Source organism: Tiliqua scincoides, chromosome 1 (assembly GCF_035046505.1).
Source record: "Tiliqua scincoides isolate rTilSci1 chromosome 1, rTilSci1.hap2, whole genome shotgun sequence".
In the NCBI taxonomy this organism is placed as follows: Eukaryota; Metazoa; Chordata; class Lepidosauria; order Squamata; family Scincidae; genus Tiliqua; species Tiliqua scincoides.
Window position 1 is genome coordinate 227,032,180 of NC_089821.1, and position 26,734 is coordinate 227,058,913.

Genomic DNA, 26,734 nt, shown 5'->3' on the forward strand with positions numbered 1-26,734 from the left:
AAACCGCCTTGAATAAAGTCTTGAATAAAGACCAAGAAAGGCGGTATATAAATACCTGTTGTTATTATTATTTCATACTGCATGTATAGAACCAACCACTAAGAGAATTTAACAACACAGAGATATGGTAAAAATAAGTGTATCCAAAGGTTTCCTGCTTTCAACAGAAGGAGCTACAACCAGAGGTAAATATCCTTCCTCTGGAGGAAGGAAACCTTTTATGGCTGAGATGTTTGCGTCAACTGTTACGTTGATAAAGGTTATACAGTATTTGTTGTTCTCATCCTTTTTCCTTGCAGTTCTGAGGCCTGTTTACACTACCAGGTTTATCCCAGAATAACAATCTCATTACTCACTTCAGTTCCCTGTCTTTCTTTATATGTTGATGGAATGACTCAAAAGATGAAGAAAGCTGAAGGAGGCAAGGGTGGTGGCCTTTGTAGAATCAAGTATTTGATTCATCCCATATCTGAGAATAATGAATCATGAAAGCACAAGAAGGAATATAATCTGTGGTATATTCAGACGGATGAACCAAAGAGTTCTTTGAAGACACAATGACACATGAATGGCCTGTAATAATTGGCAAGGCTACATTGTGTTGTGAAATTGCCGGGGTACAGGATGGAGCTGTTAACCCAAAAGACCAACTTCCAAATTTCTATACTACAAAAACAATACCTGAAAGTTTTAATTAAAGTCAGATCTTTCTTTAACCCATTTCTGCCCAGCCTACAGGTATACACATTTGATCCTTGTTGCTTATATGCAACGTTGGGCAGAAATGGCATAAATTGTCAAAGGTTTCCTAGAACTGCTAGCCAACAAGCCACTTAAGCATTGTGTTAGGAAAAACTCATTAGATGGGTTTTTGCTTCACTCATCAGGGCTGGTTGATTTTTTGCCGCTGGGAAATGCATTTTCCTCCAGGTGAGATCATTATCCTGGAGATTGTTTGCCTTTCCTATAAATGTTTGACTTTGCTCAGTTGCTTGAGTCATTGGCTTTTTTTTTTGCTTGTTCTGCCTTGTGGATTCTATTTTCTGCTTGACCCCGATAAGCATCATCAAGTAAAGCCAGAAGTATGAAGCAGAAAAGCATTCTTCAACAATTAGCCAAACCGTGGTGTTTAATCATACTAAAAACTCAAAGCAGATTTATGCTACTTTTCAAAGTGACTGCCTGTGAAGTTTCACAAACAGCATAAAGGGCACTGGGAGGAAGGTCGGTGCCTTTTCCCTTATGTTTCCTTGCATCATGCCAGCTGTCAGCTTCTTTTTCAAGCATGCCCCAAAAGGGAACAGGGAGCAAAATAGGAGGGAAGAAAGATGAACCTGCAAAGCTGTTTTGTTATCATTCTCAGGAAGCTCAAAAGTTAAACCATTGTGGTTTTGTGACTTAGGCACAAGAGGGCAGAAGAACCTAAGAAAACATATTTTGGCAAATATTTCTCAAAGTGTATAGAGCAGCTTTCTAAAAGACTGCCCATGGATAAAGTGTTAGACTGGAACTAGAAACATCTAGATTCAAATTTTGACTTGGCCATGAAAGTCATTTGAGGATTATGGGCCACTTCCTGCCTCTGAGGTTAACTTTACGGAGTTGTTATAGAATAAGGTGGACATACATGGCTCTGTGAAAGGATACAAATGCGACAAACAAATTATGATTCAGGGTGGCTCAGTATGATTATTCACCCCTGCTCCATATATTCCCCAACCTCCTTTGACCTCCCCAGTTACCCTTTAAAGCAAGAACTTGAAGTTTCAAATATTGTACTGTCAAGCAATATTGAAAAGGTAGCATAGTGAAGTAAGTAATCCTCTGCTCCAACATTACAAACCAGTGGCAAAATGCACGTATGCGTGGAATATCAGAATTTCCAAGACTGAATTTCACTAGAATCTGTTTGATTAACAAGAAGAGACACAACTCAGGTTTGTTTTTTTTAATCTGTAAGTTTAGCAATTATTAAATCATTTCATAGTTAAACAAAAACTCTTGATCCAAATATAAAACATAAATAATTTTAAAAAGTGAATCTTTTATGTTTAGTACAAATGATGATTGCCTGCAACAAAAGAGCTGCATTGTCTCCTGAGGATTTGGGCACATCTCTTACAGTATGTGCAAAAACAGTACAGAAAGGCAAATAATGTACAGGCATAAGGAAGGAAGGAAGAGATCTCTACCTCTGTCATGAAATGCACAGCCAGCTCTTGATCACTGACTTCATGAAACTGATCTCTATCTTTGCAATGCACAAATATTTTAATATTACTTTCTTTATGTCGGGTTTGGGCCTGTCCGCCCACCCCCAACCTCTGACTTACCACTCCTGGAGAGCCCAGGTGGGGGTGAGGAGCAGCATCGCTATGCAGGAAGCACCTCAGCTGGCTTCCAGAGTGCCACAGCAGCAAGCCCGGTCTTTGTCACCCAGTTGCCAAGCACAGCAGCCAGCAGGGAACTGGCTCGCTATGCGCTGCCTCTGGCTGGGGAGGCGATGGCCTCCCTGGTTGGCGGTGGGGTGCAGGCACAGAAGCATGATGACTGCTGGGAAGCCCCAGAGCCTCCTGGGCCATCGCCCATGCTTTGATGTCAGAGGCTGGTGCCCAGGCCAAGTAACAGCAGGCACAGAATGACTCTCATCCACCTTGGTGGCTGTCCTGACACCCATGGGGCAGGGGGAAGGGTAGCAGCCAGAGAGGGGCCCAGGAGCTGTCGCCACCCTCTTATACAGCCAGGGAGTCGGCCCAGGAGGGAAGGGGCGAGACAGGGTTGGGGCACCCCAAGAGCCCCAGTGATGGGCATGGGGCCTCATGTTCCAGGAGAATGGGTGGAGAGGCCAAGGGCCTGCCCCCCTCTTGAGCTCGCAGAGCAGGAAGGGGTAGAGCAGGGGGACGGTCAAGCCTCCTCAAAAGGGAAGGGCCTGTGATGACGGGCGGGCTGGAAAAGGATGAGGTGTGTGGGCGCAGAGAAGGCCACACATCTGAGAGCTGGAACCACCAGGGCACAACACTTTAAATAAGTTTCTTTAAGAAATAAATTTTGCTTGCTATCTATAGGTTTGTCACAGCTGCCTATGCCAAAGGAGAATTCTATGCATGCTTGTTGAAAATTGGCAAGGTCCCTGGACTTCAACTCTAACTCAAGTGCCATGAACTAGTACAGAAACCCTGAACAGCAGGTGCTCATTGTCACCTTGAAAGAGGATCCTCCGTGAGATTTTGAATCAAGAGGAAGGACTGCTCATGCTGTGTACTTTTCATCCCCTTGCTTTAGAGCTTTGTGGTAGTGCGTGTAGTCACGATGCAGCTCCTTCAATACTTCTCTCACTCCCATGGGTAGAGATGCATTGAGGAACTTGAGATCACGTTCAATGCACAGATCCAGGATGTGATAGATTCCCTCAGTTAGATGTTTCTTTACAGCAGGGTGCAAGGTCACCTAGATAAAACAGATAATTTATTAAAGCTTATTACCACTTTTTAAAAACAAGCAAAAACACACAAGTCATTGGGAAAGGGCTGAGAAGGAATACAGTATTTGTCTATTATCCCATCTGGAGAAAGACTCAGATCACAGAATGAAAATATCACCCCAAATTTTATAAGATTGACTGAAAAGATCAGTTATCCCCATATGCCTGGGCATATCATTTTAAGTACATGGTAGCTGTTTAGAAGTCAGTCACATGTGTATGAAGAGTTTTAAGAGCAACTTTGGGCATCAATCTTAACTGAAAAGCACAGTCTAAACATAGTAAATGGTTTTAAAAAATTTCATCAGTGTAACCCAAACTTTCCACTAAAGAAACACAGAATTATGCAATCTGTACACAGATCAAGCACAACTACATATTATTAACACAGGGAGAAGAAAACTGCTGCACTGGACCACTTGGTCAACAGGAATCTTGTTTCACTTCCTTTCAGTTCAGTCATTTCGTTAAATGTTTTCCACAATGTCTCTTCACAGTAGGAAGTGCTGTTTAAAAGCCCTGTATGCGGTTTTTTTTTTTTAAAGAAGCAAACTTCTTAGACATGATTAATTCTATAATAACCACTAGTTTCTACAACTGTGTTATATGTTCATGGAATACACCAAGCCCTCATTATATTGTGTGGTCTAAATTAGAAAAAGCTAGTGCAGCATATGAGCTGCAGTTTTAGTTAGTACAGGTTCAACCTTGTTATACACTGATTTTTTATACAAGGATTTGACTCAACATGAATGGCCACTGCAAATGAGAAGGAATGTGCCGATCCCTGAAGAAGGGGAAAAATGCACCCCTTTAAAATGCTTTTCTTACTGTTGTAGAGATTTTTATCTCAACATGATGAAAAGGGTCCTTTAAATTAAAGGAAAACAGTCCTTTACAATAATTAGAGAGAGCGCAGCCAGCTGATAATCCATCAATCGACCTCCTCCCTTCTCCCTGAACACCTGAAAGGAAGATTATCCTTTCTAAGGGACTGGAGAGAGACTGATTGTTGGACTGACATCTTAATGATTCTGTCTTAACATCACAAAGCTCAGCAAGGATGTTTATAAATCACTGGAGCAAAGGGACTCTGTTTTTTAAATTGATTTGCTATTTTTTTTTTTTTTTTGCCATTCACAAACCCTCACAAATGAGACTCAACCTGTAGACAGGGCAGGAGACACAGAACAAAAATCTTTTACTGGACCAACTTTGCTTTATTCCAACACTATTTTTATTCCAAAATTTAATCCAACACGAATCCTGGCTGTGATCCTAAATACCTTTACCAAGGAGCAATCCCTATTGAACACAGTGAGACTTCACTTCAAGTATGCATAAGATTACATGCACACATGTGCACTTCTGCACCTCATCAGGCAAGATAGGTACTCATATCTATTATCTCCTGAATCCAGGAAACCCAGTCATCAGAGCTGGTGATAGAACCTTCTCCACCGCAGCACTAGCTGTTTCCAGTCTCACCCAAAACAAAATGTCAGCCCTAGCAGCATCTTACTGCTGAGACAAGCCTCTAGAGATCATGTCTTTTTGCCATAGAAATATATTCTGTCTGTCCCCCAAAAGCCCAAATTAGTATCATGCTGCCAGACTTGTCATTCAAAGTTCCTAGAGCAGTGGAAATTAAACTAGAGGCTGTCATCAAAATCCAGGCCCTTACTTCTCTTCCTCAGGCAAGTAATAAACTCCTTCCTAATTAGGTGAACTTTGAATCACTATGACATGTTATACAGCAGGAGTGGAAAAGAATAAACTGTTATTTAAAGAATAAAATGATCAACACTGTCCTCCTCTTCCCTGCAAGAGAGTGGGGCAGCAACTCAACACTACAGGGCTTCAAATAGGTCACTGTCCCCATCCCAATAAAGGAGGTTTCTTCTTGCTCACCCCTTAGCCTGCTTTCCTCAGCAACCCAGGCTGACAGCAAGAGTAATCGCCGGTATCTTCCTGACCTCAAATGCCTATCTCTGAACATAGAGTTTTTTGCCCCCCCCCCCCAAGTGGGATGAGAACTGGCAATGGAGGTAGCAGAGACCATAGCTCAACTGCTTCTCCCATTCAATCCCCAGGTCAGCCCTGGATGGTGGACCTCTCCCTTTCCTGGGTCTGCTCTCAGTTATTCTTCCTCTGCTACAACCTCCTTCCTCCCTGGCTGCCATCCCAAAGCCCTTTTTAAAGGCTAGTACTAGCCCAGGGGCCCTGCTTCCCATTCTACTAGCCCTGCAAGGTCAAGTTGTCTCGTGGCCCAACTGTGCTCCCACATTATGCCATGAGATGCCTTGGGCCACCATCAATGCCACTGTCTGCTTTGTTGGCAGTGCTGGAGCACAAGGTAAGTAAGTCCACACCACAAATGCGTATCATCAAAAGCTGCCCTGACACCTTTATTACTGAGAAAATGAAATATCTTCATAAGCACCTTATTAAGCTATTTCAAGAGCTTACTAATTCTGCAACAGTTTCCTTCTGCAATTAATTCTAATTGGTGTCCAAAACTATGACAGCAAACAGTAACAGCTGCTGTACTAATATGTATAAACAGAGAACAAAAAATTGTTTTGACATTGGTGAACAGCATCAGCATCAAGAACGCAAGGTAACACAAAGAGCATAGCTTAAAGTGCTGCTGTTAGAGATCCCAAACAGGCATGCTGTTAAATGCAGGAGATAGCACCTGAGGGGGGGGATCAATTATCAGGCCCAATCTGAATCAGGACCATAACACAGAGTATTTAATCTTCTACAGTGATTCCCAAACTTTTTAGCGTTGGGATCCACCTAAAAAAGTGTTTCACTTTACCAGCCACTCAAGTCTCTGTGGCTATTAATGGGGGGGAGGGGGAAAGAGCACTGCTGCCCAGTTACAAGTAGCAGGTTGTTTAATCCTTAATGCCCATAGCCTCATCTCCCTTGTCTGTTTTGTAACCCACCAAAAATTGACCAACTGGCCACAGACCCACAAAACTGATATTCTCAATACCATGCCATTTTCCAACCAAAAATCCTACCACCTCCAAAGCTGCCATATGGGGAGGGAAACCTGTGCAGAATTGATAGGTTAAATATCCTCTATTGCCTCACTGTGATCTTGATCAGCCCTCTAAGAGTTGCTACTTAAAAGTGAAAGTAAGCTCCTAACTAGACGAATATGCATTAACATCTAAGACGACTAGTTTGGTTCAGCCTTTTGTAAACTAACACAAGCCTGTAAACAAGTAAAGGAGGCCTCCTCCTTACTTTGAGGAGGCCTCCTTGAGTGCCACTCAATTGCAGCATGCAGCACACATCTCATTGGCACCACTATGCCAGTGCTGGAAAGTTGGTTAGGATTTGGGCCTTAAGAACCTAATCTTAAATGAACAGAAACAGCATACTTCTGAGGTATGGCCAGGATGCAATGGTTCAAAGAACAGTTTACTCAAATTGCAAATGTTTCCAGAGTCTTTTTGTAGAATACTACAGTTGCCTTAAGACATCTGATGTGAGTCAATCACGTAATTGTTTTTAATTCCTCTTTCTTAAAATAAATCTCTCTTTTTCTAAAATTAAACAATATGCCCACAGGATAAATACTGGTCTTTACCTTCTGAAGTTCAATCACATACTGGGCCACAATGAAGGCAGATAATATTGTGAATTCTTCTGTTTTTGCAGCAATGTAACTATACATTCGCTCCACCAAGTGGGCACATTTCACTATAACTTCAAAGTCATCTGTGTTCCCTTAAATAAACAAAAAACAAAGAGTTTAAAATCTGAGATCAAAACCTATATGAGTTTTTAAAATCCTTGATTTTTTTCTTCTTGCAAACACAGGAAGAAACCAAAATCAGCATAATAAAATATTGCTTCTTCTATTTGCAAAAATGTGATTAGAAACAGAGAAATAAAATAGGGTTTTAAATGTTTACAAAAATCTAAGAGCCCAATCCTAACTCCCTCACACCCAGCGCAGATGCACTGAAAAGGAGCGTGCTGTGTGTGGAGGGAGAATCAGGAAGCTTTGCTGGGGAAAGATTTAAATCTCCGTACCATAAGCTTCCCATTCTACAAACCTGTGCCAGCTTTGTAGCTGACACACAAGTCCAATGAGAGAAAGGCAGCAGAGAGACTGTTGACAGATGGGATAGGACCGAGTGTGTGCCATCACCAATGGATCCACACCCTTCCGTAGCCTCCCCACTCCCTGTTCCTCTCCCTCCCAACTTCCACCACTGCATTTACCTGCTCCAGTGGCCATGGTGGGTCCAGTGATGGACAGGGAGACATTAAGGTAGAATTAAGATGACACCATCTCATTCTTTTAAACCAGGGGTCTCCAAACCCCGGCCTGGGGGTCAGATGCGGCCTGCGGCAAGTCTCTATCCAGTCCATGGCTAGCCTCTTGTCCCCTGAAAGCCTCTGGCCCACATGGCTGAACATGACTAGAACTGCGCTCTGGTTGCGTCTGGAGGGTTGTGTCTGGTCTGAAGGGCCAGAGAGGTTGAATGAATGAGCCCATTCATTCATTCACTCATCTAAGTTCCATCTCTGATTTATTTACATGCATTTTATATTTAAATTTTTATTCTGTCCCTCAACACCATGACAGATATTTGATGCGGCTCTCTGGCCAAAAAGTTTGGAGACCCCTGTTTTAAACTAATATGAAGTAGTAAACTTATAGTCCAATCCTATGTAGATTGGGCAGTAAATTTAATCCTTCATATTAGTTTAGAACAGGGGTCTCTAAACTTTTAGGCCAGAGGGCCATATCAAATATCTGGCATGGTGTTGATGGCCAGAAAAATAAACAAATTTTAAATATAAAATTTAAATAAATACATTAGAAAGCCTCAGAAAGCCTAAGGCCTTCAGACAGCCCAAAAACATCCCTTCTGGTTTTTCAGGAAAGTCAGGAAGTGATGTTTTCAAGTCTTTAGAAGGCATTCGACCTGGTCAGCAGAGACGGCCTCTTCAAGATTCTCCCCAAGATTGGATGTCCACCCAGGCTCCTCAGCATCATCAGATCTTTCCACAAGGACATGAAGGGCACTGTTGTCTTCGATGGCTCCACATCAGACCCTTTTGACATCCGAAGCGGAGTGAAGCAGGGCTGTGTTCTTGCACCAACCTTGTTTGGGATTTTCTTCGCTGTCCTGCTGAAGCAGGCCTTTGGAACTGCAACAGAAGACATCTATCTCCGGACCAGATCAGATGGAAAGCTCTTCAACCTCTCCAGACTGAGAGCAAAATCCAAAGTCCAGCTGAAATGTCTGCGTGACTTCCTCTTTGCCGACGATGCAGCTGTCACTACCCACTCTGCCAAAGATCTCCAGCAGCTCATGGATTGTTTTAGCAAGGCCTGCCAAGATTTTGGACTGACAATCAGCCTGAAGAAAACACAGGTCATGGTTCAGGATGTGGACTCCCCTCCCTGCATTACAATCTCTGAGCATGAACTGGAGGTTGTCCATGACTTTGTGTACCTTGGCTCAACGATCTCCGACACTCATTCTCTCGATACCGAGCTAAACAAGCGCATCAGTAAAGCAGCTACCACGTTTTCCAGACTCACAAAGAGAGTCTAGTCCAACAAGAAGTTGATGGAACATACCAAGATCCAGGTCTACAGAGCTTGCGTCCTGAGTACACTTCTGTACTGCAGCAAGTCATGGACTCTTCACTCACAACAGGAGAGGAAACTGAGCGCTTTCCACATGCGCTGCCTCTGACGCATCCTTGGCATCACCTGGCAGGACAAAGTTCCAAACAACACAGTCCTGGAACGTGCTGGAATCCCTAGCATGTATTCACTGCTGAAACAGAGACGCCTGCGTTGGCTTGGTCATGTCGTGAGAATGGATGATGGCCGGATCCCAAAGGATCTCCTCTATGGAGAACTTGTGCAAGGAAAGCGCCCTACAGGTAGACCACAGCTGCGATACAAGGACATCTGCAAGAGGGATCTGAAGGCCTTAGGGATGGACCTCAACAAGTGGGAAACCCTGGCCTCTGAGCGGCCCGCTTGGAGGCAGGCTGTGCAGCATGGCCTTTCCCGGTTTGAAGAGACACTTTGCCAACAGTCTGAGGCAAAGAGGCAAAGAAGGAAGGCCCATAGCCAGGGAGACAGACCAGGGACAGACTGCACTTGCTCCCGGTGTGGAAGGGATTGTCACTCCCGGATTGGCCTTTTCAGCCACACTAGACGCTGTGCCAGAACCACCTTTCAGAGCGCGATACCATAGTCTTTCGAGACTGAAGGTTGCCAATACAAAGAAGGCATTCTGAAGGGAGGTGCATGGCCTCCCTGGCCCTCAGAACACCCTCCAAAGGCAACGGGAGCACAGCTGTGGTCACATTTGGTTGAGCGGGCCAGATGCTTGCAGGGGATCAGAAACTTACCGTGGGCCGGACAAAGGCTTGTCACAGGCTGCATCTGGCCCCCGGACTGGGGTTTGGAGACCCTTCGTTTAGAAGAATGAAATAGCGTCATCTTGATTCTATCCTAATCTATACAAAGTAAATTTCAGCTCTTAATTTAAAAGGAGAAAATAAACATACGTGTGAACATTCTTGTTTGTTCATTGATTGGTGGAATAAATGAGACTGCAGAAAAACAAGAAATTTTACAATTATATTTTCCAACCTATTTGTGTTTTAGTACACACTCCCCAAGGAATGAAAAAGCCCTAGTTAGAAGTGAAGAAACAGTCTACTATCCATTCTGACTGTGTGTTGCAGACTGCAGGCAATTAAAACGCAGTTTCCCACCCAAAAAGACACAGACGCTCCAGTGTGTACAAGGAACTCTTGCAAGTGCTTTCCCATTTTCCAAGGTGAAACTTTCCCATTCACCTCAATCCTACATGCAAAGATTCAAATATATGCACATAATTGCCTCAGTTCTGAGCACACAAGAGGCCAATATACACATCTGAAATTCTGTGCACACACAGACTGATTAGTCTGGGGTGGTTGAGGGATGTAACAAGGAAAAAACAATACATAGCAGACCTCTGTCTCCTTTCTGTCGTCCTTCATGCATAATGGAAACAACCAGTCTATGAAAACTGTTTAAGAAAGATGAAGTTGCTTTTAACATCACCTGCAAAAACAATTAATGTGACACTGTAGGACTTTAGTAAAAGAAAATCACTACATTAAACACATCTAATATGAGACCACAAACCTACATTTCAAGTTTAGAGATTCAGAAATCTCTCCACATACACAAATCAAATACAAAAAGGGTGTGGAAGCAAAGCTTAGAGTTATACTGCTTTGAAGACTAGAATTTACAGAAATCTGTAACAGCAACAAAAGCAAAAGAACTTAGTCCAGTAGTCCTGTACATAAGCAAGAAGACCCTTCAAATTCTACAGAATTTCATGTACCTCAAGCTGAAAAGTATCTGTTCTACAACATTTGGAGATTCAGTTGCAGACTACCATAGAAGTCTATGGGGGGTGCAAGTCTATGAGGGAAGCAAATGCCCCAGAGGTGAGCCTCTAGGACCCCGCGGAAGCCTCTCTGAGGCTCCCGACAAGGTAGGAAACTGTGCTTCCAGTTTTCCGGTTTATAGTGTTGGAGAACCTCCAAGAGGCTTCCCTGATGCAGGCTCAGGTTCCATGAGCCTCAGGTGAGGTGGGGGTGGATTTGCGCATGGGAGACGCCGACAGCCCACGGGGCACTATTGCAAACTTTTGCTCTGGGCATGGGGCTGGGGAGGTCCACCACTATGGAGAATGTCTATCGACTGACTTCTTATTTCACAGGCAAGACTGCAAGACTCAAATCTGATTCAAACTCACAGGGAAAGATGTACTTCTTTGTATCAATGTTTGGCCATTTTTCTGAACTACCAATCTGAGACACCAGTGAGGGCTTTACCCCCTAACCCTTTGGGAGGGAAGCATAGTGATCTTGGGAAAATTACAAAAGGGGGGTGGCAGACTATTGATTTAGGTACCCCTGGAAGACCTAATGCTCATTTCGGTATAGTTGGTGGGGTACCTCTCCCCTTTCACCACCTGCAGGAGCCCTTGAGTAAGTCAGAGGCGCAGTTGCTGGAGAGGGGAATGACAACACTTAGCTGGACAACACATGGGAACAAGTTAGGGGACCACATGCAATTTAAACAGACATTCCAGTGGTAGCACCTGACCCTCTCTCCATTGTTACAATCACTTTAGAAAACCTAGATCTTATTAACACAAGAAGGTAATACTATCCCTTTGTTACCTTAGGGTGACACTGTAGTATGGCAAAGAGAACTTCGTGAATTCCCAGAAAGATGCTACTGTAGTCCTCAGTCTTCAGGTGGTCAAGAGGAACCATCAACAAAATGTTAAATACAAGAGTAACATGATGAGGGTTGGAGATAATCCCTTCTCCTTGCCGTAGAAGGAGTGCTACTGTCTCCAGTATTGGCACAATGAGGATTGGAACCGTCACCTGGCCTTGGGAAGCCTCTTTGGTTTGCGCCTATATCCGAAGGAAGAAAAGAAACATAGAAAAAGATGTGTGAGCATATTTCTCCATCCAAGCAAGCTTTCAAGCAATGAAGGAGGGTTTCCAGAAGCGTAAGTGCAGTAAAGCTAGCAAATGCATGCCCAGTCACATATCAGTGTGATGAATTCGCCCAAGATAACTCAAGATTGACTTTGCATAAGTTTACATATGATTTCTGATAGTAGTCCATGCCAAATGAGACATAGGAAACTAACAGTACAATCCTAGGCATTTCTACTCAGAAGTAAGTTCCATTGTGTTCACTGGGGCTCACTCACAGGAAAGTGAGTATAGGAAAGTGTGGAAAGTGTGCAGCCTTAAGACACGTTTGCCAGCCTCACGCCAGGCTCCCACCAGTGCTAGCCCAGCACAGGCAGGTGCTGGGCTAGCACAGGGCAGTCGCCCAGCTTCCACGGCTCGGTGGTCTCCTGGACTGCTGAGCAGTGGCACGGAAAGCGGGGACAGAGAGGAGGCGTTCTGGGGAGAGGGGAGGACAGTGGGGGGCGGAGAGAGGGCAGGGGGAGATGTGCTGGGGGGTGGGCTGGAGGCGTGCCAGGGGGAGGGAGGGAGGCGGGTCTCTGGAGCTCTGCTCCCCAGGATCCAAGGGCTGCGTGCCCTACACAAGTGCCTTTGGTCGGCAGTAAAGTGAGTAGCCCCATTACGGGGCTGCTTCCCTTACTCGGGGGAAAGGGATGAAAGTCCCCTGCTTGGGAGGCGCAGGATCTGGCAGCAGCCCTTGTCCGTGCCACTGAGCCTGGGCACCCCGGGCAGCTCAGGATTGGGCTGCCCAGCTGCAGTCTTATACACACTTTCCTGGAATAAGTCCCAATGAACACCATGTGCCTTACTTCTGAGTAGACATGCCTAGTGCTATAAGGCCCCTCTGTGCTATCTTTTTTTTTTTTTAGCTCAACAGAAGTTTGCATAGTCTCCAGACATCTGACGGCTGCACTTTGGCAGTAGGGATACTGCATTTTCCCAGTACCAAATGATTATATTTTGAACTTAGGAAAATGTCATACAGGTTGGGCAACCCTTATCCAAATTGCTTGGGACCAGACTAGAAGTGTTTTGGATATCAGAGTTTTGGAATACTTGCATATACCTAATGAGATATCTTGGGGATGGGGCCCAAGACGAAACACGAAATTTATTTTTAGCCTGAAAACAATTTTATACAATACTCTTAATAATTTTGTGCATTTTCTGTGTCACATGAGGTCAGGTGTGGAATTTGCCACTTGTGATGTCATGCTGACACTCAAAAAACTGCAATTTTTGGAATACTTTGGATTTCAGAATTCTGGATAAGGGATACCAACCTGTACTTATCCAGGACGTGCAGTTCTGCAGGTCCTGTAGTTGCACAAGTCAGAGAAACCTGCAACATGTGGCAAGTGTTCCATACTCCCGTCCCTGCCTTTTTACCTTTTTGTAAACACTTATTAACTTTTGATTTATGCTACTGGGATCTATGCACGCTCTCCACTGTGAAACCTAAGTGCTGAAGTAGTCATTCAGTCCCTAACAAAAACTAAACAATGACGATGACAAGAGCTACTCTCTCCTCCCAGAACTAGTTAACTAATTTTTAATGACCTCAGTGACTTCCCCCTGCACATCCAATCTCATTTAAACAACACATTAAAAAGTTGCACAGAGAACAAGCCTATACATTTGGGGGGGGGGGGAGAATGGTCTGCTTCCTTTCCCCTGTGGAGAAGCATGAAAGGAAGCTCTCTACTTTCCACCCACTACAGGAGGCCTGCATTTTACATCACTGCCACTGGATTGGGGCTTGTGGGAGTGTCATACTTGCTCTGATAAGATATGACTACAGTACATTTCTTTCTGATAACTCACCATAGGATTTTGATAACGGAGATACTTACAACTAGAGCCGTGATTATCTGTGGACTGGAAAGCCAGAACACTTTCTTCTTCTCCCCACTTAAAGGGCATCCAAGCAGCACTTTGAGTAGAGTAAGAGCAGACAATATATCCTGGATAAAATGAAGAGGAAACCCACAATCATTGAAACTCCCCTCAAAATAAGAGATGTGCAGAACAGTTGAAAGTGAGGAGTGTAGCCCACAGAACGTTATGCACAGCAAGACCTCATGAAGATCAATGCAAATGAAACTCACAGTGAAGCTTTCAAGACTGCTTGATATAAGAATTTTTATTTCCTTACACAGATAATCTTTGTGTCCATTATTCCTGAAACAGGACATGAGCATTCATATTTGATTTTCTCTGAGATTTTCTCTCAGTCATGTTTGTGAACTTTTTAATTGAAAAGTGAGATACGGGGGGGGGGGGCCTTATCTGCAAATTCACTTATCTTTCCAGCAGTGCTTTTTGCTGGGTTGTTGTTTTTGGGTCATATGCCAATAAGGGTGATTCTGATTCTGATTCAATTATCCACAGATTGGGTTTGCAGCCCCTTGCCGTCCTCTGCTTCCCTCACCTCCAGAGGGTGAGCCCAGCAAAGACCACACACATCCATCTGCGGCATCTGCAAGGCTCTGACTGAGCCTTTACATGAAAAAGTCACTTCCAGTTTTTTTGTAAAACTGGAAGTTATGTTTTTAATGCCTTATAAGGCATTGGGAGGCATTTAATGCCTAATAAGGCATTAAAATCACTTCTGGTTTTGCAAAAAAACCAGAAGTGAATTTTTTCATTCAAAGGCTCAGTCTGAGCCTGGCAGTGGCCGCAGATGGACGTGTGCAACCTCTGCTGGGCTCAGATGACACTCCGGAGGCAAGGGGAGCAGAGCTTCACTTGGCTCCAGAGGGTGGGGGGGTGGCGTTCACCCAGATCTGAAGTTTCACTTAACCACAGGAGGTTCCGAAATGGAATACCTGTGGAAATGGGGACATGCCTGTATAAATATCTTAATAATAATATTGCTTTAAAATTAAGAAAGTTGACAAAAACAGCAGGTTACAGATGAGCTTGCTGAAAAAATAAATTCATCGTTCTGGCTATCATGCACATATGCTGAAGGTAGCGGTTTTAGGAAGACCCAACTTTTTCTAGATTGAGTCCATGACCTTTGGCGCAGCCAGCACTAACTTAAAGATGTTCTTCAATATTTCCTACCCCAGTTAACAGACACCTTTTAAAGTAGCATTGACCAGGGGAAGGATAACTGTCCCTGTTCACCCCAGCAAAGCATCTTCTCCAGCTGCTGTTTGCTGTGATTATTCTACAGGTTTTTTTGGATTACAGGGCATTTTGGGATACAGAACCATTTATTTATTTATGTAAGCTGCTTTGTGCACTTTGTTGAAAAAATATAAATATTTGTAATAATAATATTGCCATGTCCTGTTCTCCACTAAGTACTGGCCTTCAAAGCAAAACAAATTAAGATGGATTTGTGTTGTACACATTCAGGCTCAGAAGTTGCAAAGTTTGGCTAATATAAAAGCACATCTGTGTAGTTAGATTATAGATGAATATATATGGCCTTTCCCTGGCCAGAGGAAAGATAGTTCAAGACGTGTGTTACAAGTTTAACTTTATGAACTAGGTAGCAAAGAAGATAAAAGAAACACCTCACTCAAAAACATGTTATCTGCAGTTCTCTGACAGCATTCTTATCTGGACCAGTTTTTCTGCATATTTTGCAGAACCCTTCATTGTTATAAACCATCATACTGAGCCACATTATCAGATTAAACTACAATACTTTACAAACCTCATTAATGTCATGCATTATCACAAAGTAGATATAAGTCATCTGGCAGTTTAATCAACCATGGAAAAAGCATAGCTTGAGCAAAAATTAAAATTGTGTACATACACACACAGCAAGCTACACTATCTGGAACTACAGTTATGCTAATTTTTGATAAATCATGCACAAACTTGCATGTGGTACCAAAAATTTAAAAAGAGGGATGTGCAGAAATCTCAAAGTGACTTCCTCGACATCAGTCCCATAATTTCAAGTTCCCACATTTGAGCCTCAGACAAAGTCTGATTTTGGAGCCACTTTCACCATAATCCTACAGTTTTACTTGGAAGTAAATCCCACTATATTCAGAGACTCACTATTATGGAAGTGTATATAAGAATGCAGCCTTATTTGATGGAATTCAAGTGTTATGACACCTTAAACAGCAAATTGGATTTGAGAGACTTGGCTTTAGTTTCCACTTGGGATGTTCACACGTGAAAGGGGAAAGGCTTTCTAGGGAAAGGCTCCTGCTGCTCACCACACATCGCACATGTAAAAGCTACCAGGTCCCTAGCATAGTTACCTACAAAGGACATGGGCAACACGGCTGGGAACATACAAAGCTGTCTGGGTCAGACCATGAGTCCCTCTAGCCCAGTATTGCCTACTGCAGTTTCTGACAGAAGTCTTTCCTGGGAATGCCAAAGGACTGAGCCAGAGACTTTCAGTGTGCTTCATCAATGAGCAACAGCCCCTCTCCAAAGATCTACACCAGCAAGAATAGACAAGGCTGGGATTAATGGTCTGACTCAGCACAAGACAGTATGTTTGTATAGGTAAATTTCAAAGCTATACACCTAGATTTCTCCTCTTGAAATGGAAGAGCAAAGGAGTAGGATGGGAACTGATCACCACAGATTCATGAGAGGTTACACAGTTAAAAGAAAAGTAAATCAAGTCCCCTACCTCAGTGTTTTGCTTCCAAACACTGCGAACATCTAGCCCCTCGAGCACCAGCCTTAACATGATGCAGAAGTCATCTGTGTTACAGTGCCCCACCAGCTGGGCAACTAATTCCATTAGTGGTATTTCTAGATCTTGAATCACTTGGATCGTGACTCCAGGACCTGCAGAAGTTCAAGAGAAACAGTCAACTGAGAAGTTTAGATTTGCAGAATACAGGCTTAGTCTTATTATTTGGGAGGCTTCATTCCCAGAACTTAAATGAATGGCAAAAAACACACAAAAGCAAACCAATTTAAAAAACAAAGTCCCTTTGCTCCAGTGATTTAAAAAAGCCTTGCTGATCTTTGTGATGTTAAGTCAGACCAAGCCAATGCAGGCGTTTCTGTTTCAGCAGTGCATACATGCTAGGGATTCCAGCTCGTTACAGGACTGTGTTGTTTGGAACTTTGTCCTGCCAGGTGATACCAAAGATATGTCGGAGGCAGCACATGTGGAAAGCGTTCAGTTTCCTCTCCTGTTGTGAGCGAAGCATCCATGACTTGCTGCAGTACAGAAGTGCACTCAAGACGCAAGCTCTGTAGACCTGGATCTTGGTATGTTCCGTCAGCTTTTTGTTGGACCATACCCTCTTTGTGAGTCTGGAAAACGTGGTAGCCGCTTTACCAATGCGTTTGGTTAGCTTGGTATAGAGAGAAAGAGTGTCGGAGATCGTTGAGCCAAGGTACACAAAGTCATGAACAACCTCCAGTTCATGCGCAGCGATTGCATTAACAAGGTTATTGTTAAATGACTGGTTTTTTTTAATTTAAAGGGCCTTTCTCATCACGTTGAGATAAAAAAAATCTGTGGATAATTAGGTTATACTTGCAATCCCTTGCATGACTCTCTTTACAATAATAAGAAAAGCAATTTTAAAACTGATTTTAAAGAGATTCATTTTTCCCCTTTACCATGGATCAGCACATTCCTTCTTATTTGCAGTGGCCATTCGTGTTGAGTCAAATTCATGTATAAAAAAATCAGTGTATAGCAAGGTTGCACCTGTACTGTTAGATGTTACCTCATCTTCAGAATAATAGAATGGATTTAGATGAATCTTAATGATGCTTTTCAGGCATGAAACATCTTCCACCACTAACCACCACCCCCCCACTCACCATATTTTATACCTTTCATCATTTGCATAAACACCCACCTACCTAGATAACTACCTCTTTATCTGGGTACAGCCTTTTTCCTGTCACAGGCCTAATGTTACTAATGACATTAGTCAGTGTGATGTAATGTTTCGTGTTAAGAGTAAACTGGAGAGCCCACTGGGTCCAAATGCCCACCCAGCCATGAAACTCACTGGACCTATCCCTTTCAATTAAGGGATGTAGTTGAGTGCCAGAACATAATTTACATGCAGAAGATTCCAGGTTCATTCCCAGGCATCTCCAGATAAGAGTGGGGAAAGATTCCTGCCTGAAACCTTAGTGACCAGCTGCCAGTCAGGCAGTAAAAACAATACTACACTAAGGGCACAATCCTAACCCACTTTCCAGCACTAATATAAGGGCAATACAGCTCTGAGGTAAGGGAATAAACATTCCTTTACTTTGAGGAGGCCTCCGTGAGTGCCACTCAACTGCAGGATGCAGCACACGTCCCATTGGAACAGCTATGAGTGTGCTGGAAAACTGGTTAGGATTTGGGTCTAAATGACTGGTCTAATGGGTATAAGGCAGCTTCATGTGTTCACACATATTAAGGAGAACTGTGGGAAGTCCAGCTTCTCCTGCCTCAGGAACTTTGAGGATGTTCAGATTTTAAGGTCTCTGAACAGCTCCCAGATCCTGCATCATGACCATATCTACAGTCTGTGATGGGACTGCAAAGATGTTGGTTTTGAGGCAGATGGGCTACAGAAACAAGAGCCAGGAAGCTTCTACAAGAAAGAAGTTGTTGAGATATGCAATTGTTGCCCACTATTGCAGAAACTCTGCAATAACCTTTTATGCCACCCTCAATCTTCCCTTGATTTGGAAGCCAAGATACATTCAAGCCCAGCCTCATTAAATAGACCACTTTTAATGGTTTTAATTTGCCACCATGCACTCATATTTGCCAGACAGGTGGAGAAATAAGGAGGATTGCAATGCCATACCTGCAAGTAGTTTTCTGATGGAGTGAAATACAACAATGGAGGCTTCCTGCCCAGGATACAAGTCTGGCATAGAGCAGAAGACAGTTAAGAACTGCAATGCAGAGGAAAGAAACCGGACATTGCCACTTGCCAAGTCAAGTTCTCTCAATATCTGAGTGTAAAATCTTTGGTACAATTCACCATGTGAAAGCTGCTGGTATTGTATTGGCTCCTTAGGATTACTTTGCTTATCATCCCCAGCTGCAAGTCCTGCTGTATATGCACAAGAAGAATCAGCTTTCAGGAGAGTCGTAACACAGGGTATGAACGCTAAAGGCAATGGCTGGCCTTTTGTGCTATTTCTAAGGCAGAGTTGGATGGCTGCTCCAGTCTGTAGCACTGCCTGTTCAAGCAAGACAGGAAGCATTCCTGAAGCCTGCCATTTGCCCTGCTGCTGCTGGAGATGCCAAGTCAGAACGTGACACTGTGCAGTTAGTGCTACCAACAGAAGCTGATCAGCTGCAGGGCTCCAAGTCTCAGAGTGTTTATCTCTGACAGCTGACAGCCGGCACGTTGCTAGGAAAGACGTGACCTTTTCCATGTTCTGTTTCACACTCTGCCTCCTTTCAAGAATGACCTGAAGATAACGTTCCAAAAAGACTTGGATTCTGTGAAGGAATCTGTCCCAAGGAGCAGTCATCAAAACACTGGCAAAAGTCCTGCAGGTGCCAAACATGGAGGTCAGGATCGCCTCAAGAACATCACTGCCATGCCAAATCTTGAAGGGTGCGTTTACATTTCTGCCAGTCTGTAGGCATGCTAGGAGGTGAAAGCAGGTGGCCAGCAACTTCAAAGATAAGTCACTGCAAGCAACACTTGCTCTGGTGTTGACAGCCAAAGAAGCCAGCAAAACGAAGCACCGAGCATGGTCCAAAGGAAAGAGGCAGTCCAGATTCAGTAATGAAATGATCTCTAGTAAATTCATAAGTCTTTTGATGTGCTCCTCTTCCAAGGTAACAAAAGATCTCCTTTTCACTAATGCCAGTATATTCTGAGCAACTTCCTCCATTGTTGTCCAACACATAGAAGATTCATCACTGGATTCGGAGCTGACAACGTGGCCACAAGGGACCACATCACACCATGGAATGTTTTCTGCAGACAGCTGTCGAAGAGGCTGATGGGCAAGGTTCTGAACAGCAGGATATAGCACATTCGCACAATGCTGAACAATGTGGCTTATGAAAGTAGAGTGTAACACCCGCATTTCTGGAAGAAGAGGACTGCGGAGAAAATCTTCAGATATTTTTTCAACTGTGATTAAGGAATCATCATCATGGTCAACAGACGTCTCCTGCACTTGGCTTACCAACACTGTCTTCAGCAGCACATCTGCAACATACAGTGTATCATTCAGAGAAAAATAGGGAAACAGGATTGGAAGATTCGAGATTACAAGGTGCCAGTGTGCAGCCGGGTAAGTGAGGCTATTTACAGTGCCTGCATTGCCATCCCAGGGCTCAGGTTTCTCTCTGTTCATGTAAAGTTTTCCAGAGTGAAGGATAAAACCAGCAGCAAGCTGCAAAGTCTGACACAATGCCTCTGTCTGAGAACTGGCATGCATCAACACCATCTTCATTTTCTGAAGCACCAGCCATTCTATGCAGTATTTACTCCCTGAGGACGAACTTCCTAGAAGCTTAACTACCCTGTCCCAGTACTGTACTGCCAAGCCAGGAAGAAAAACTGAGAAATCCCAGCAGTTTATAGTGGAATCCCCAACAGCAAAGGCTGTTTTGGTTAATGGGGAGGTATATTTGCTGCAGTTTAAATCAAACAGAGTATCAGTCGCTACCCAGGTACAAGCAAGGAGGAGAGCTGAGTCACCAACTTTCTCTTCCCAAAGCTCTAGTTCTGCTTCCTCTGCTAGGCAATTCTTCAGCAACTTGAACAAAGCCTGGATGACCTCTCCCCGCATCATTTCCATCAGAGTTTGAGTACGACATACAACAAGTAACGGGGTGGAATCATCTAAACTCCTCATGTTGAAGAGGATGGAATGCAGCAGTGAACTCATGGAATGAAGCTTCAAGACCATGTCGGAATCACCCTTGACATCTGGAATAATAAAAGTCTTGCATTTCTCCAGTATAAGAGACACGATGTCCAGTATCTGATTGGGTGGCAGATCCAGAAGGCAGTCGCAGAGCTTGGTTCTGATACCAACAGGCAGAATTGGGAGCCTCAGTTCTTCTGCAGCAGGACGGCAGACAACATTCAGAACCTCCTGAAAGAGCTTCTGGAACTGCCTCAACTTGGCATAAGTCTGGAAGAGCACATTAACAAGAGCCTCCCGTGCCTTATTTGTACGTGGCTCACAGACTTCTGCATCAATCCATGCTGAGGCCACCAAGTCATCCAAATCAGGCTCCACAATCAAATGATTTAATAAGATCAAGGTCTTAAGACACCTATACCAGGCAGGTATGGCAGCTTGCGAGTGGTTCACCAGCATCTGTGCCAACTGGCGGTAAAAATGAAACTGCACTTCCTTGTGCCGGATCCGGTCAACAGCGACGTTATAGATATTGCTGCTCAGCACAGAGTTCAGAAGCTGCTCCACTGCAAGGAGCTCTGGGCTCCATTCTGAGGGAAGAAGCTGATCACTCCGCAGATCCTCTTGTAGGCAAGAAATCTTTAGGCAGCCAAAAAGTCTTGTGAGTATGTGAAAACAGATGAGGTGGTTTTCAGCCTTACTATAAGACTCCAGAAAGAGCTTAAAAAGCAGAGGCACTGAATTTGCTACCACTTTCCCATGAAGAGCTGGCTGACAAAAATCATCATCCCTTAATGCTGTCTGGATTGTTCTGACTGGCAGTAGGAGATTTTTCAAAGCACCTTTCTTTAGGTTGTGGGACTCCTTCTCAGGCAACAACTCTTCTTGGTAGGACAACAAGAGCTCTGACTGGAAAATGCCATCCTTCAGCAAAGTCTCCACACAGTTGCGGATTTCCCTGCTCACATGCTGACGGATGCAGCCATCATCTGCCTGCGTCCATGCTCCAGCTGTGAGCAAATGTCTCAGAAGTAGACATGGCTGAAGCAGGTGTTTAGTCACTTGTCCAAATACACGGTTTGCATTGGCTTGCTGCCTCTGAATCGAGAGGTACTGCCTGAAGGTCAACTGGAGGACTTCAAACAACTGGGAGGACACAGCATCTTTCAATGACAACTGCCAACAGGTTAGCCAGGACAACTTACTTAGAAGATCTACCAGCAGCTCAAATTTTGCAGTATAAACTATAGAGAGAGGAGCTGTAGAAAGGATAATGCTACAACAACTTAGCACTGTGCTGATATTTGTCATGGTTTTTTGAGTGTAAGCAATGGAAAGCCTTTCATTTATCACCTGAAAATTAAACAAAGAAGAAACAATTATTCACGGTCAATATTCCACAAAAGAAATTTTGCTCCAAATGACAGTGCCTTCTGGCATGCTATTTGACTTTGGTTATGCACATCTATCACCTCTTATTTATTATGTACTAGGCTACCCCATTGATGTTTGATTAGTGCTTCCAAAAAATGAAGATTCTCTCCTCTACTTAGCATAGTCTCAGTTTCTCTACAGAAAATCCTGCCTTGGTGATGTTTTACTCTAAGCTCTTAACAGGTGTCACTTATGCCCTAAAACCATAAAAATGTGTTTTCAAAAATTTACGAAATTAGCTTTCTGGTATGTCAGTTGAATTTCCTAAGAAAGATTTACAACATTAGGCCTTTACTTATTATTAGTCTAAAAGAGACTCCCATGCGCTTCTGTAGTCCATCGGCTAGTTTATGTATATACAGGAGAGACTTTCCAGGGGACTGAATGAGGTGCAGTAGCAAGTGGGGAATACAACATGCATTTTCCATTATACTTAGGCTACAGCTTAGTATCTTAAGGATCACAGCAGTCAGAGAAGACAGCAGCAAGGAAACATTTAAGATCAGCAGAGAGAAGCGTAGGGAAAATTATGATGGAGAGGCAGGAGGCATGACTCAGCAGAATCAAGTTCACCCATACTGTGGACAATACATACATACATACATCTTGAGTTACCTGTGCAATTGAAAAACGCAGGGTGATTGTTTTTCCATCCTTGAAAAGATTCTGCAGTTTTCTACTATGAAGAATGTTGTCCAGGTACAGCCAAAGCTTCTCAATTATTTCATCTGACAATTTAAGTTTCTTGTAACAAGAAACCAGAGTATGACTCACCCAGTCCAGTAACACCTGTGTTCCAAAAAACAATTATAATTTTAGATCATCTAAAGGTGGAAAGAAGTTTCAAGGCATAAGATGCAGCTCTATTGCTGAAAGTACAGCTAAACTATAGGTAAGCACTTAACAGCACAATCCAAAAGCCCACGCCCCCAGCCAGCAAAAGTTCCTTGTGCTGGCCCCCATTGCAAAAAAAATGTTGTAAACCACATTTAGGATGACTTGGGAGTAGGACAGGCCAGCGCATAGATGCATGCTGGCCTTGGAGGAGCCAGCAGGTTTGTGCCAGCCTGGGAAGATTAGAGAGGGCGGAGGGAGGAACCAAGGCAGGGAGTGGGCTTTTCTAGGTGTGGGGCGGTCAGCCCAGGGGCGGATTGAGCCTGGGAGGGGAGTGGGACCAGCTGTGGTGATGCAGGCCAGATCCTAACTCCTGTCCCTGGCCTGAGCTGCATTACTTGGGCAGTTCGGATTTGTGCCCATGAAATCACTGGTGCAGATGCAAATAGCCCCATACGGCTGCCTAAAGCATTTTTCATGGTAAGAAGACTAAAATCCTGTTACTCCAAGTTGCACCCCAGCCTGCACCAAACCCACCATGGATACAATGCAGGCCAGTCAGTCTGCTTGTTCCAGTGCAGGTCAGGATTGCACCCTGAGTCTCACTAATTTCAGTAAAAGAGAGATGAGAATATGCTTAACTCTCCCACTGATATCAAAGGGACTATCTTAATTGCATAACTGTGACCAGCTCATGCCTTTAAGAAAATAGCAATCAATATATTAAGAATGCAGTCCTATGCATATTCACTTGGGAGTAAACCCCAAACTTACTTCTGAGTAAACATGAACAGAACTGTGCCGTTAGTAATGGCTCTGGAAATCTCAGTGTACATTGTTTACAGGTATTTTACACTTAGAAAACTATTTTGTCCTACAAAGTACGCTCAACCTGACATGTCTGAAATATTTTTAAGAAAAACAAGATAGCAGAGTCTGCACAAAAATGAGTGGAGAGAAAATTATTGATAGAAACTCAAGTTTTCCAAAAATGATACACGTATTTATAGAAATACAACAACAATAAGTACAGTATTGGAATGAAAACAGCTTATCACAAATATAATAAAAGAAAACTTTCATTTCATGAAAGGGATTGTTCAAGTACCAAAACAATAGTTGCTTAAGCTGGAAATGAATGAGAAGAGATAAAATGGCTATGGTACAGGTCACCTATTAAATCAAAGCTTCTTATTTACAAAAACCATTTCAACCAGCATTTTGGAAATATCGCCCCCCCCCCCAATTAGGAAAATACAGTACATTACTTGTTCTTTGTTTGGAAGAAAACACTGATGAGAAATCCATGCAAACTGAGCCAACTTGAGCTTGTCCTCCCAAGATGTCTTTGAGCTTTTCAGCTTTAGGTGAATGCCAGAATAAATAGCAGCCATGGCAATACCACCTAAAAATATTAAACATTTGTTTAAATGTTCATAGAGATAAGCATTATTTGCGCTGCAAATATATAATTTATTTTTACCACAAGAGCATTTCTTTCAGGTAGTTTGATATATTTACTTTGGTTTCTAGAATCAACTGATATGGATCTTGGGTAACACAGTGGCTAGGTATGAATTAAGAAGTCCCTAAGCCAAGTGTCACTTCTCCTATAAGTTCATTAGGCGACCCGAAACAAGACTATTTCAAGCCCCTCTCCTGTTGTAAATATTACTAATAGTGCAATCCTATGCATATTTACTTAGAAGTAAATCTCACAAAGTTCAGTTACTCCTAGGTAAATGGGTATAGGATTTCAGTCTAAGACACTGTATATCAAGTGCCTCTAACACTTAAAAAAAACCTATATACATGCTACAGCACTTTCTGATTTTTATTAAACTAGAAATTGAAAAACAGAATGAGAAAAAAGATACACCAGGATATGCCACAAGAAAGCACTGGCCACAACCTCATAAGCACTCTAACAGAAAAAGTGGACATTCTCTTCTTCCCCAATCAGGATCAGGCCCTAAGCTGACTTCAAAACAATCACCACAGAGATAAGGATACAGATGCACTTTTAGACAACTGAACTGTCTCACCCAGTAATAAATCAGGTGTAAATTATCTCCTCACTTTGTCTGTAGTCACTCAGAGGTCAGGGCTGCTCAGGCACATTGCAGCAGCCAGGAGAAGCCCAGAGGAGAGCAAGAGGACAACAGAGACAATTAGAGGGCAATTAGTCTCCAGAGCAACAATGCTGTAAGCTGCAGCCAAAATTAGCCTTTTCACTCCTCCTGGGGAAAAAAAAGAAAGCCACGGCTTAACACTTCCATTTAAATCAAGCAAGCCTCATTCTCTTTGGCAGGATCACACCCAACCCTTCTGCACCTTCTCTCCTATTTGCAAATGTTTGGCAGAGGTCTGGTTTTTAAAATACCAGGATGTAGTCCTCATTTCCATCTGAAACAAAGTCTGAGGCTACAATTCAGCACACCATTACTTAAGAACACCCATGGAAAGCAATGAGTCTACTTCTGAGTAAACAGGGTTGCAACTATGTGCAGCTGCGCTTGCTCACTCTCATGTCTCTCCACTGAACCGAATTGTACACTCACAGTTATGTGTTATATGTAGATGTGAGGGTGACCTGGCTGCGACATCAGTCAACCCATTGATCACCAGGATTGATTCAGCTGATCTGGCTGGCTAGGTGGGTGTCCCCTTCCTCCCCCACCGCTCCATGTGCGTCCCTCCCAAAGCTGCACACTCAGTGGAAGAGGATGACCATCCCAGATAGAAGGAGTGTACTGTTTTTCCATCAAGGGTATACAATATGCTGTATGCTGTATGTTATACGTTAAGCCTCTGGCTTAACACACCAGGCACCTTAAAGAAGAATTTGATTAATGGGTCTACTGGTATAATGTCTGACGTGCACTTACTCTGACAGTGCTCACAAAATTGTTGCAAAAATCTGAATTTAAAAAGTTAATGCATAAAAATGTATCTTATGATCTTTTACTAAATTTTTAATAAATTAGAGACTGTACAGTCCTTAGATAACAATGACTGGCAGGTTATTTTTCAGGATCTGGCCTCAGGTAAAATCAGACAAAATTAGTCAGACACTCTCCTAAGTTTAACCCCCAACTTATTGGAGGGTCACAGAACATTCCATGATTTTTGGCTCAAACCTGCCCTGACTTATCTGTGTCTCACTTGGAGCTGCAACACATGCTTAAGAATAAGTCCCACAGGGCTCAACAAGAAACACTTTTGATAGGACAACTGACAGGGGCAGCTTAGGCAGCAATCCTACCCACACCTTCCAGAGAGTAAGCCCCATAGAGCACAAAGGGACTTACTCCTGAGTAGAAGTGGCGAGGAGGGGCTCTCAGGCTGCACTCCTAGACACACTTTCCTGGGAGTAAGTCCCATAGAACACAATGGGACTTACTCCTGAGTAGAAGTGGCGAGGAGGGGCTCTCAGGCTGCACTCCTAGACACACTTTCCTGAGGGTAAGCCCCACTGAACACTTACTTCTGAGTATACATGCCTAGGAGTGGACTCTCACCCCCACTTTCCTGGGAATAAGCCCCATAGAACACAATGGGACTTACTCCTGAGTAGACGTGCCTAAGCCTGGGCTCTCTGTCCCTCCCTTGCCCTCCGCGTCGGCT

General features: G+C 43.5%; 1 protein-coding gene across 3 annotated transcripts; it reads right to left on the reverse strand.

Moving 5' to 3' along the window:
- Positions 1–1,961: 1,961 nt before the first annotated feature.
- On the reverse strand, positions 1,962–25,257 carry URB2 (URB2 ribosome biogenesis homolog). Of its 3 annotated transcripts, none has more exons than XM_066616696.1 (10): positions 25,187–25,257; positions 24,376–24,512; positions 22,889–23,062; positions 18,805–22,192; positions 16,656–16,816; positions 13,891–14,001; positions 11,729–11,971; positions 10,502–10,592; positions 7,089–7,228; positions 1,962–3,447 (listed from the first exon to the last, which is right to left on the reverse strand). In XM_066616696.1, the coding sequence occupies exons 2-10, from the start codon at positions 24,499–24,501 to the stop codon at positions 3,250–3,252; spliced, it is 4,632 nt and encodes a 1,543-aa protein (XP_066472793.1). In that variant the 5' UTR covers positions 24,502–24,512; positions 25,187–25,257; the 3' UTR covers positions 1,962–3,249. The 3 variants fall into 3 exon arrangements, with proteins under 3 accessions (XP_066472793.1, XP_066472784.1, XP_066472804.1); XM_066616687.1 differs by having other exon boundaries at positions 25,153–25,228; XM_066616707.1 differs by lacking the exons at positions 1,962–3,447; positions 7,089–7,228 and having other exon boundaries at positions 10,501–10,557; positions 25,153–25,228.
- Between the last annotated feature and the right edge of the window lie 1,477 nt (positions 25,258–26,734).

Bases quoted from the DNA above. Each gene is read 5' to 3' on its own strand.
- URB2 (XM_066616696.1), bottom strand. From the start codon at position 24,501: ATGGCTGCTATTTATTCTGGCATTCACCTAAAGCTGAAAAGCTCAAAG. The intron at 23,063-24,375 runs GTAATGTACTGT...TTTGGAACACAG, and splicing joins TTCTTCCAAACAAAGAACAA to GTGTTACTGGACTGGGTGAG. The intron at 22,193-22,888 runs GTAACTCAAGAT...TTTAATTTTCAG, and splicing joins TGCGTTTTTCAATTGCACAG to GTGATAAATGAAAGGCTTTC.